Source organism: Bombina bombina, chromosome 4 (assembly GCF_027579735.1).
Source record: "Bombina bombina isolate aBomBom1 chromosome 4, aBomBom1.pri, whole genome shotgun sequence".
NCBI lineage: Eukaryota > Metazoa > Chordata > Amphibia > Anura > Bombinatoridae > Bombina > Bombina bombina.
Window position 1 is genome coordinate 997,803,271 of NC_069502.1, and position 13,066 is coordinate 997,816,336.

At 38.9% G+C, this 13,066-nt stretch overlaps 1 protein-coding gene across 5 annotated transcripts in view; it reads left to right on the forward strand.

Annotated features, from left to right (window-relative positions):
• EHBP1 (EH domain binding protein 1) overlaps positions 1-13,066 on the forward strand; it is a 1,033,533-nt gene that overhangs the window by 259,363 nt on the left and 761,104 nt on the right. For all 5 annotated transcript variants that reach the window (XM_053712059.1, XM_053712060.1, XM_053712061.1 and 2 more), the window contains exon 5: positions 6,033-6,086. In XM_053712059.1, coding sequence (XP_053568034.1) covers positions 6,033-6,086 — 54 coding nt within the window. The remainder of the gene's footprint in view (positions 1-6,032; positions 6,087-13,066) is intronic.

Consider the following 13,066-nt stretch of genomic DNA (forward strand, 5'->3'; position numbering starts at 1 on the left):
CCAGCACTTCTAGTTCATTGCCCTTCCGTTTGGCCTAGCTACTGCTCCAAGAATCTTTACGAAGGTTCTGGGGTCTCTATTAGCCATTGCCAGGACTCATGGTATTGTAGTAGCCCCATACTTGGACGATATTCTGGTGCAAGCACTATCCTTTCGTCTTGCGGAAAAATTCCCTTCTCAGTCTTCAATCACATGGTTGGAAGATAAACTTGGAAAAGAGTTCCCTTCTCAGTCTTCAATCACGTGTGGAAGATAAACTTGGAAAAGAGTTCTCTTATCCCAAGTACCAGGGTGGAATTCCTGGGTACTATAATAGACTCCATATCCATGAGGATAATTCTGACAGACCAGAGATGTTTCAAGCTAACTTCGGCATGTCTTGTCCTCCAGACCTCCTTGAGTCTCTCTGTGGCTCAGTGTATGGAGGTGATTGGTCTCATGGTGTCCTGCATGGACATCATTCCTTTTGCCAGGTTACGTCTCAGACCTTTACAACTGCTGAGGCAGTAGAACGGCGATCATTCAGATCTGTCTCAACAGATTGTATTAGACAGCCGGTCGAGAGAATCGCTCTCTTAGTGGCTCTGTCCAGATCATCATGCTTCTTAAGACCATCCTGGGAGATTGTGAGGAGATGGGGAGCTGTTTGTGGTGCCAGGGAGGCACAGAGGTTATGGACTCAGGACGAGTCCTCCCTTCCAATCAATATTTTGAAACTTTGGGCAATCTTCAAGGCCTTGAAGGCTTGGCCACTTCTGGGTTTGTCCCAGTTTATCAGATTCCAATCAGACAATATAACCTTGGTGGCTTACATCAACCATCAGGGGGGAACGAGAATTTGCTTGGCGATGAAGGAAGTATCTCAGATTCTGCAGTGGGCGGAGGCTCACAGATGTGCACTGTCAGCGATCCACATTCCGGGTGTGGACAAATGGGAGGCAGATTTTCTCAGCAGGCAATCCTTCCATCCAGGGGAATGGTCTCTCCATCCTGAAGTGTTTTCAGAGATATGCAGCAAGTGGGGGACGTCCCATCTCAATACCAAGCTACACAGGTATGGGTCGAGGTCGAGAGATCTTCATGCGGATCGAATAGATGCACTAGCAGTGCCCTGGAAGTTCAAACTCATATCTTTTTTCCTCTATTCCCGCTTCTTACTTGAGTGGTGGCCCGCATCAAGCAGGAGCGGGTATTAGTAATCCTGATTGCTCCATCGTGGCCGCGAAGGACGTGGTTCGCGGATCTAGTGGGGATGTCCTCATCTCCTCCGTGGAAGTTATGATACAAGGTCCATTTGTTCATCAAAATCTCGATTCTCTGAGGCTGACTGCGAGGAGATTGAAAACTTAGTTTTAGCCAAGAGAGGTTTCTCTGAGAGTGTCAGTGATACTCTTATTCAAGCTCGTAAACTAGTTACTTGGCGTATCTACCACAAGGTGTAGAGAACCTACTTATTCTGTTATGAAGAACATGGTTTTTCCTGGTACAGAGTTAAGGTTGCCAGGACCTTATCTTTTCTCCTGGATGGGCTGAAGAAGGGCTTTTCTGCTAGTTCCCTGAGGGGACAGATTTCGTCCCTGTCGGTTTTATTGCACAAGAGACTGGCTGAGCTTTCAGATGTGCAGTGCTTTGTTAAGGCTCTGATTAGGATCAGACCTGTGTTTAGATCTGGGGCTCCTCCTTGGAGCCCTAAATCTTGTTCTTCGGGTCTTGCAACAGGTTCCGGTTGAGCCTCTGCATTCCGTTGACATTAAATTGTTATCTTGGAAACTTCTCTTTTTATTGGCTATTGCCTCTGCGTGCAGAGTTTCTGAGATCTCTGCTTTGCAATGTAAGCCCCCTTATCTGATTTTTCATGCAGATAAGGCAGTTTTACATACTAAATTAGGTTTTCTTCCTAAGGTTGTGTCAGATCGCAACATCAATCAAGAGGTTGTGTTTCCTTCTCTGTGTTCTAATCCTTCTTCATCGAAGGAACGTTTACTTCACCATTTGGATTTGGTTCGTGCCTTGGAATTCTATCTTCAGGCTACTAAGGAGTTTAGACAATCTTCCTCTTTGTTTGTTGTATATTCGGGGAAGAGTAAGGGGCAAAAGGCAACTTCGACTTTCCTATCTTTTTGGTTAAAGTGAATGTAAATTTTGATGCTACAGTGCTCGGTTTTTAAATTTTTTTATTAAAAACAGGGGCACTTTAATTCATCAAAATTTACATTTCACTTGTGCTGTGAAAAAAAACTTACCTTTTTAATCTTGACAGCAGCTCCAGCTTCCTCCACCCGTCGCAAAGCCTCTTCCTGTGTCTAAAATGATGAATCCGGCTTCCTCCAATCATGGCATTGAATCAGACACCGATTCCCTCGGGGGGGAAGCCATGATTGGAGGATGACCTATCCATCATTTCTGACATCAGAAATGGCTTGCGACGACCGGTGGAAGCTGGAGCTGCTGTCAAGTTTAAAAGGTAAGTATTTCTTCACAATGAGTGAAATGTAAATTTTGATGAAATAACGTGCCCCTGTTTTTAATAAAAATTTTAAAAACCGGGCACTTTAGCATCAAAATTTACATTCACTTTAAGGAGCGTCATCCACTTAGCTTACGAGACAGCGGGACATCGTCCTCCTGAGAGGATAAAGGCTCATTCCACTAGAGCAGTGGCTTCCTCTTGGGCCTTTAGGAACGAGACCTCTATGGATCAGATTTGTAAGGCGGCTACCTGGTCCTCCTTACATACTTTTTCAAAATTTTACAAGTTTGATGTTTTTGCTTCGGCTGAAGCAGCTTTCGGGAGAAAAGTTTTTCAGGCTGTGGTGCCCTCAGAATAAGTTCTGCCTCTTCCTTTTTGTTCCCTCCTGTTATTCATTCAGTGTCCTCTGGAGCTTGGGTATTGTTTTCCCAACAGTAAGGAATAAAGCCGTGGACTCTCCCTATCTTAGGAAGGAAAACATAATTTATGCTTACCAGATAAATTCCTTTCCTTCCGGATAGGGAGAGTCCACGGACCCCGCCGTTTTTTCTTGTCTATGGGCGGTCCCCTATTATTTATTTTTATTCATCTGGCACCATTTATACCCTAATGTTTCTCCTACTTTTCCTTGTTCCCTCGGCAGAATGAATGAGGAAGTGGGAGGGATATTTAAGCCTTTGGCTGGGGTGTCTTTGCCTCCTTCTGGTGGCCAGGTGTTGTATTTCCCAACAGAAAGGAATGAAGCCGTGGACTTTCCCTATCCGGAAGGAAAGGAATTTATCTGGTAAGCATAACTTATGTTTTTCTACATGTGCAATCAGTAAGACTGGAATTTAAAGTAAATTCCTGAAGCCATACAAAACTGTTACAGATTGCTTATATATTTTCCCTTGATCATAGCTCCAAAGCAACATTGTTACATTCTGGGATATGCAGATGATTTCCCCTTAGTTTTGCTTCTATGTGAAGTTAGTCATTTATATTTACTGTATATGTTGCTGTTGTTGTACCTAGGAAAAAAGTGTAATGCCAGCAGGGGCTATTGCTACAAAAAGGGTGAGACACTGAAGGAAGAAAATGACTGTGCTTAACTCTGCAGTTTCTGTCCAGTGTTGTACATGTAGATGATATTCTTGTGATATATTTTTGTGAGTGAAAACTTAAAGGGATCTTGTGCTCTAAAATGTTCTTCCCTTTATAATGGGTTTTGAAAAGGTCCTTTTTACCTGCTGGGGAGTATTTATATTATTTACAAATAATTATGAGTCCTTTACGTTTTGGTTTTGCCTGTAGAAACAGCTGCCTATACTAAAAATATGAAAACAAACCTGTTTTTCTGTAGAAAAAAACTATGTAAACAGGAGACCCTAGCACTTATTTATCTCCCAGTGGGGATCAGGAGAGAGATTTTTGTATCTGAAATAGCTGGTTGTGCTCACTATGCACCCCACACCTTAATTAGCATTTCAGTACTTAACATTAGCAGCTTTGCTTTATATATATATATATATATATATATATATATATATATATATATATATATATATATATATATATATATATATATATATATATATATATATATATATATGTGTGTGTGTGTGCCAAAGTACTGAATTGCAGAAGAGCTCAATACAAAACATATGTTTTACGCAATAAGTTAAAACTTTAACCGTCAGATTTGCTTAACTTGTCACATTCTCTTTACTAATTTCTTGGAGGTTTATCTTATCCCCTTTAATTTTGGCCAATTAGGGCTGTGAAGTATGTAGCTGGTTTAGGCATTTTGTTACATATGAAGATAATTTGTCTTTCATCATCTCTAGGCAATGTGGGAAAATAAATAAATATTGCATATTGCACCATTTTATTTATATTACGTTGGTTACTTATTTTATGGGGTATTACATTTGAGTTTAATGTTACAGTTTAGAGATGGTGACCCCAAAAGGCCTCAATACATTTTGGATAAATTCCTTTTTATCTGTGTTTATAAAGCTACTTGTTCTTTACTTTTTGTAACTTTTATAATTGTTTAATATTAACCTTACGTTTCTGCTAATAACGTTTAAATGGACATGAAAGTAAAAAATAAACGTAAAGGGACATAAAACCCAAACTTTTTTTTTTATTATTATTCAGATATAATGTAAAATGTTTAAAAAGTTTCCTATTTACTTCTATTATCAAATTAACTTTGTTCTCTTGGTATTCTTTATTGGAAGGCAGATAGGAAGGTGTAGGAGCGTGCACGTGACTGGAGTAAACTACGTTATAAATTTGCAAGAACACGAAGTGGCCGCACTATTTCCTTGTCTAATTTCCTTCTATTATCAAATGTACATTGTTCTCTTTGTATTCTAGATAGGCACATGTCTTTTGTATTCTAGATAGTCACATGTCCTGAGCACTATAGGGCAGCAGTGTTTGTAAGAATGGTTTTAATATTATTTTACATTGTTGAGTATAAGAGGGCAGCAATCTTTGCAACACTGTATAATAATGTTACAGATATTGGTGCAAATAGTGTTGCTATGTAAAGGTCAAAGTACATGCACACTCCTGAGCCTACCTAGATTTTCTCATCAACAATAAAAACCAAGAAAACCGTGGCCGACGGACTTTTGGCCGTCAGATAACAGTCCGGCCACGAGATAGATACATAGATTTGATAAATAATTTCCCAGACAGAGAATTACAAGACGTGCGGGCTGGGACCCGTGGTAAGGTTCCCAGAGGCAGTTGCGGTGCCCGTGGCTCTGATTAGAACAGAGCACTCTGGAGAGTATCTGCCCTCGGCCGAAATCAGAACATTCTTCGGCATTCTGTCCGTCGGCCAAATGTCCGTCTGCATTTTGTCAGAGCACCAAGAAAACAGAGTAAAGTTGTTTAGTATTACACGCTCTATTGGAATTGTGAATGTTTAATTTTGGCTTTCACGTCCCTTTAAAGGGAAAGTCAACATCAGAATGTGTGTTGTTTTAAAAGATAGATAATCCCTAAATTACCAATTCCCCAGTTTTGCATAACCAACACAGTTATAATTATACATGTTTTACCTCTGTAATTACCTTGTATCTATCTATCTAGTCTATCTTTTGACAGACTTGCATTTTAGCCAATCAGAGCTGTCTCCGTGGTAAATTCATGTGCATGAGCTCAATGTTATCTATATGAAACATGTGAACTAATGCCCTCTAGTGGTGAAAAACTATCAAAATACATTTAGATTAGAGGCGGCCTTTAAGGTCTAAGTAATTAGCATATGACCCTCCTAGGTTTAGCTTTCAACTAAGAATACCAAGAGAACAAAATTGGTCATAAAAATAAGTTGTTTAAAATTACATGCACTATTTGAAACATGAAAGTTTTTTTTGGACTTGATTGTCCCTTTAATTCACTTCCAACATTACATAACTAACCTTGGGAAGTCATTTGTTAAACTGCATCCAAGATGAATCCATTTCTTTGTTGTTAGGACACTATGAAGCACCCAGACCTGAGCTAAATAAGATTTTTATGGATTGCCTATCCCCATTACTAACACGTTTGTCTTTTCTAGGATCCCCATGCGGAGGAGTTTGAAGATAAGGAATGGACGTTTGTCATTGAAAACGTATGTAACATTTTTATTGCATTTTATGATTATTTTTTTTTTAAATATTCACAAAAGCACAGAAATAAACTGTATCCTATCAGGCAGGAATACCCTCCTCACCCAGTCTGCATATCAAACTTGAAGGGACAGAAAGCAATGGTTATATGATTGTATGTTATAAATATCTTTAATAACCTTGCAGTGGGAGTGACGGTTGCCTGAAGGTGATCAAACGTTGACCACAACTGACCAAACCGTTGAGTGGACACTCGTGGGGATATTTATCAAAGGTCTGGCGGACTTAATCCGACAGTGCGGATTAGGTCCACCAGACCTCACTGAATGCGGAGAGCAAATACGCTCTCCATATTCAGCATTGCACCAGCAACTCTTGTGAGCTGCCGGGGCAACGCCGCCCCCTGCAGATTCGCTGCCAGCAGGGGGTGTCAATCAACCCGATCGTTCTCGACACAGGGTTATGGAGCAGCGGTCTTTAGATACGGGCCCTCAAGCTCCATCCGTAGCTTGATAAATGGGCCCCTTGCTGTGAGTTGTTGAGCACTGTTTACAGATACGTCTCTTGTGCTTGGCTATAACTGTAAATAAGAGAGACAGCAGCTACTTGATATACTCCCCTATTTTGTATGTGCATTGTGGGATGAAATCTTTTAAACACCTCTTTTCCCTTTTTCATTTCCTGAACATTTGTATAAGTTAAAGGGAAGTCAAAATAAAAGGTCGTTTCTCATTGCAAGTTGGACATTCTTAAGGGCTACATTTGGAACATAAGTTTTGTCCTTTCTTGTTTCTCAATAAATCATGTACACTTTTTGTAGTTTATTTTTTCCCACCCATTGTTTATGATCTCTGAGCCCCACCCACATAGCCCCTATTATGGGGCCAAGATAACAAGAAATGATCTACAAATAAAACTGCAATATCTAAATCTTTGGGGAGTTTGTTAGGGGTTTGATTATATTTGGGTCTATGTGGGTGGGGCTTGTTTCTATCTTGCCCCCTGGATATCCAATTATAAAGATATAGAAATTGCAGTTTTATCTGCAGTTAATGTCTAGTTTTGCATTATTCAGAGAGTGCAATTAAAAAAAAAAGTCCTCCTCATACAATGGGCATCTTAATCTTTGTTGAAACTCGGATCCTTTCCATGAGATTATACTAATTTAGGCGCAGGCGCATCCACGTGTCATGAGTGCTTTATGGCGCTGCAAAATAACAAACAACAAAGGGCTACAAAATAAATAATGAGTGTATATTGCAATAATGAAACATATTATGTGCTGTTGAAATGTCAAGTTTAGTGGTCCTTCAAGAAGCCTTTATGGTAGCAATCATTATTCAATAACCTTTTTCCCCCCAGATCCATTATGGATCCCTATGCCGACTGCACTCTTAGCCACTCCTACAGGGTGGATATTTAGTATAGAGCAGAACAGGCCATGAAAAGGCTTCAGCCCACTCCCTTTCCCTCCATTTTAATCTAATTCATGAGCTTTCCTTGCCTTCCCGGCTTTTTAAAGCAGTCAAGAAGGTGCATGCCTTTTCCTGCAAATTATGACAAGTATTAAAGGGACAGTAAAGTCATAATTAAACATTCATGATTCAGATAGAGCATGCAATTTTAAACAACTTTCCAATTTACTTCTATTATTTAATTTGTTTCCTTCTCTTGCTATCCATTGCTGAAAGGTTTATCTAGGAAAGCTCAGGAGCAGCAAAGAACATAGGTTTCTGGCTGCTGATTGGTGGCTGCATATATATACTGATTGTCATTGGCTCACCCATGTGTAGAGTTAGAAACCAGTAGTGCATTGCTGCTCCTTCAACAAAATTTGATAACTAAAGTAAACTGGAAAGCTGTTTAAAATTGTATGTTCTACCTAAGTCATAAAAGAAAAATGTTGGGTTTCATGTCCCTTTAAGCACTGGATTGTTATGCGAATTGTATAGCGATTCAGCGTTTACTTTGGTGTGAGCAGCATGCTAATGCGCATTCGCCAGATGTCTTCTTGTTGAAGCAAGGCTCACAGAACATTGTGTGTGCAACTATTACGTACAGCAGCACGTTGGGTAGCCGCACTATTGACTACAAGCGAGACTTCTGAAAAAACAGAGACCCTTGCGAGGGGGGCAGCAAGTGGAGACACCCACACAAAGTTCCAGGTTGCTTTATTTTCATTCATTGCCTTGAGATTTTTAGTTTATGCTCATAGCCTTTGTAAGATACATAGGGCATTTTGTAAAATGAAATGTTAATTCCTATATTTACTGTCCCTTTAAATCAGTGTCTTTAAATGTTAGTTTCTAATCATGATATATGTGTTTTTGTAGTATATTAACTAGTCCTAAACATGGTCATACTTAATCAGGCAAAGTGCAGATTGTCCTGATGAAGTAGTCTCAATAATCCAAGGGAAGCTTTTAGCAAAATAACAACAAATGCAACAACACCTGCTAATAGATATTTAGAGTGTGTGGCAGTAAATCCCATAGCATCATGGGATTGCTATTGGCTTTCTCAAACTCTGATTTAGTGTGTACAAAAATGGCTTCCAAACCAACTGCATTTTAAATATGTCACTTGATGGTCATCATATATTCCAATTTAACTAAAATATATACTGAGTTAAAGGGAAAGGTCACCCAACTGTTTTCTTTCGTGATTCAGATAGAGCATACAATTTTAAACAACATTTTATATGTCCAGCCACCAATCAAAGCAAATGGAGATAATAGAAGTAAATTTGAAAGTTGTTTAAAATTGCATGCTCTGTCTTAATCATGAAAGAAAAAAATGTAGGTTTCCTTCCTGTCCCTTTTAAAACCAGGATTTTAATTTTCACCTAATTTAAATGGTTTAATGGCTCCACCTTGTGGCAAGATGAAGAACTGCTACATGAAATCATGAAATAAATAGTTTTCTTTGTCAATTATCAGACTGAAAAATAATTGAGGTTTTTTTTTTTTTTTTTTTGGGGGGGGGGTTGATTTGACTACATTTCAGTATGATTTACTGTGCCAACAGGTAGTATATGAAAACTCTGTAAACAGTTTACTTGGTTCTAACTTTCAATAAGCTCTGAAAATAAGATCCCTGTATCACTGTGTCCCTGGATCAATACATAAAAAATTATTTTCAGTGGAAAATCAACTCTTTTGAATACATCTTAAAATATGACTCTGTGTTGTCATTTGGGTGCATTATCTGTCTTAGTTTACTGCAATTATTAGTAAAGCAACTGATGAATTGTCTATTAAAGAAAACCTATACAATGTTCATTCTATTTAAATCCATGTTACATCAATGCTTATTGTTTCCCACAGTTTGAATAGGTTGTTTTACTTGCTGGCCTTTGATGAGTCTGGCATAACATAATATCATTTTAAAGAGACAGAAATCATGATTACCTTTTAGTACATCATTTATATTCCTTATCTGTGACTTAAAAAAAAACGTGCATAGGTTGCTGCTACAGATTATTTGTTTTCTTGTGGTTAACTAGCAAATTAGAAGCTATATTTATTGAACTTTAATCCGGAGAGTGGTGTTTAGGAATTTTAAATATGGAGTATCCTCGACATGTATGATAATAAATATACATATTTATAAATTACAAGATCTGGTCTTAAAAAATGCAAAAATAAAATGCTTAAATGACTTGGAGTATTATATTGTTCGGTATGGCTGTGTTTAAACCCCCTGCAAATGTATTAAACACGCAGGTCCTGATGACCAGAAACTCGCAGGCTTGAAGATAAATCTCACAAAACCTCTGGGTGCTTTTCTGGGCATTATTTTGCAGTGAATGTGTTTCTCCTGCTCACCCCAAACCCTGCATAGCGAGATAAAACATCTGCCTTTCTAAAATTCTTTGTGGGACCTCACAGTGCTGAAGAGATAATCTCACTAATGCCAAGAGTTTTAGATTATGAGGCCCATGGTTTTAAAGTCAGCTCTAGAGCAGCAGTGCACTACTGGGAGCTACTGTACACATCTGGTGAGGCAATGACAAAAGGCATATGTGTATAGTCACCAATCACCAGCTAGCTCTAGTGCAGCCACCTTTTCTGGAAAAAAAATACAGGCCACGCTCATTAGCATAAATTATTATTATTATCTTTTATTTATATAGCGCCTCAAAATTCTGTATCGCTGTGTACGATGATAGGGGTATACAATGACAAGGATTTGTGATAAAATACAAAACATAACAAACTAAACAAGTCTAGTATAGGAGAAAGAGGGCCTTGCTCCGGAGAGATCACAGTCTACAGGTTTAGGGCGCAGAGACATATGGTTGGGGTAGCTTGTCACATCGGTTGTAGTTGCAGCAGTGAGTCAGGCAGTTCATGTATTAGTTTGGCTAAGAGGAGAGATAGTAAAGTCTCTCTGAATAGGTGGGTGTTCAAGGAGCGTCTGAAGCTATACAAGGTTGGAGACAGCCTTATGGAACGGGGTAGAGAGTTACAGACGACAGGAGCGGCACGTGAGAAGTCTTGGAGACGGGAGTGGGACAAAGATATAATAGGAGTAGAGAGACGTAGGTCAGAGGTTGATCGAAGAGGACAGGATGCTTAATACTGTTGAGGGTTAATACTTTAAATTGTATTCTGGAGTGTATGGGGAGCCAGTGTAGAGACTGGCAGAGTGGAGCAGCTGATGTAGATCAGCGACTTAGGTGGATGAGTCTAGCAGAAGCATTCATAATAGATTGGAGGGAGGAGAGGCATTGTTTTGGAAGGTCATTTAGAAGTAGATTGCAATAATCAATGTGTGACAAAATGAGGGAATTAATTAGTATTTTTGTAGTTTTTTTGAGTAAGGAAGTGACGAATTCTGGAAATGTTGTGTATGTGTGAACGGCAGGATTTGGTAAGCGCTTGTATATGGGTTGAATGTGAGTTCTGAGTCAAGTGTGACCCCAAGACAGTGCACCTGGGGTGAGGTGTTGAGAATAGAGTCTCCAACCACCAGAGAAATGTCAGGTGTTGGATGTCTTGAAGAGGGGCGGAATCTGTTGGCGCTCTACAAATAACCAATAATAATAATAATAATAATAATAAAGAAGCAGCTCAATTTTGGACAAGTTGAGTTGGAGGTAGTGTGAAGACATCCAAGAGGAAATTGCAGAGAAGCATTTGGAAATCTGGTTGAGTAAAGAGGGAGAGATATCAGGAGAGGAAAGAGATTTGGGTATCATCTGCATATAAGTGGTATTGGAAGCCATAATTTTACAGCATAAATCATGAACTAAAGCTGCTAGGACTGATTGTAAACGGTCATTTGTTTATAAGTAGATTCTAATAGGCTTAGAAGTTTGACCACAATGGCATCTTTATTTTCAACTTTGACCTGAACTTTAAAAATACCAGCCAAGTTGGTAAAATACAGGTTGGGTAGCAACCTTAGCTAACTCCCAGTGGCCCATTGCTGCTCTCGAGCCTATCTAGGTATGCTCTTTAAAAGGATACCAAAAGAACAAAGTAAATTTGGTAATAGAGCTTGCCATTTTTTAATGAAACTTTTCATTTTACTCTTGTCTGAACCATGAAAGTTTAGTATGTTGTATATGTGGGTCTAAGGATATAGAATAATCTCTGAATATGTAGAATAAATCATTTAGCACAAACACAGATATGAATATTTCCAGTTTGATTTCTTTAAACAGAAAACTAAATTTGATGAACCTATAACCGAATTGAAAATTAGGTTTCATTTTTATGTTCAGGTTAAAGGCGCCTCGGATAGTGCAGGCAATTTTAAGCAACTTTCTAATTTACTCTTATCAATTTTTTTGCTTTCTCTTGGAATCTTTATTTGAAAAAACTGGAATGTAAGCTTAGGAGCCAGCCCATTTTTGGTTCAGCACCTGGTTAGCGCTTGCTGATTGGTGTCTAAATGTAGCCACCAATCAGCAAGCACTACCTGGGTGCTGAACCAAATATGGACCGGGTCCTAAGCTTACATTCTTGCTTTTTCAAGTAAAGATATCAAGATAGCACGGGAAAAATTGATAATAGGAGTAAGTTGTTTAAAATTGCATGCTCTATCTGAATCATGAAAGTGTAATTTTGACTAGACTATCCCTTTAAGGTAACATTTAGTCAATGATTAAGTGTCTAGCAGGCATGGGCCACGTCTGCCTGTGCCCAGCTGTGGTTTCTTTATAAGTGCATTTGCTATTAAATGGAGTTTTTCAAAAAATGGCGTTTTATTAACAGATTGCAAAGGAGTGTGAAAACATTTCATAGTATGGGGAAATACTTTTCTTCGTAAAATCTTACTATTCCTTGAGATGTAAAGTGTGTGTGGCACACACGGTGGTCATGTGACTCTTTACAGTGGTTGCCATCTGCTGTTCATATTGCCCTGTGCTTATTTATTTTACTCATTTGTTGACAGTTTGCATATTTGGAACATTATGAATGAATCTCTTGATTATCTCCTATCCTGTGTTTTTTGTGCGTGTTTTTTTTTATAATAAGTTAAAAGAAGGAAATTTAAAGCCAGATAGGTATATTTTTTTTTCTCCAACATAGGTGTGTCCGGTCCACGGCGTCATCCTTACTTGTGGGATATTCTCCTCCCCAACAGGAAATGGCAAAGAGCCCAGCAAAGCTGGTCACATGATCCCTCCCAGGCTCCGCCTTCCCCAGTCATTCTCTTTGCCGTTGTACAGGCAACATCTCCACGGAGATGGCTTAGAGTTTTTTAGTGTTTAACTGTAGTTTTTATTATTCAATCAAGAGTTTGTTATTTTAAAATAGTGCTGGTATGTACTATTTACTCTGAAACAGAAAAGAGATGAAGATTTCTGTTTGTAAGAGGAAAATGATTTTAGCAACCGTTACTAAAATCGATGGCTGTTCCACACAGGACTGTTGAGAGGAATTAACTTCAGTTGGGGGAACAGTGAGCAGTCTTTTGCTGCTTGAGGTATGACACATTCTAACAAGACGATGTAATGCTGGAAGCTGTC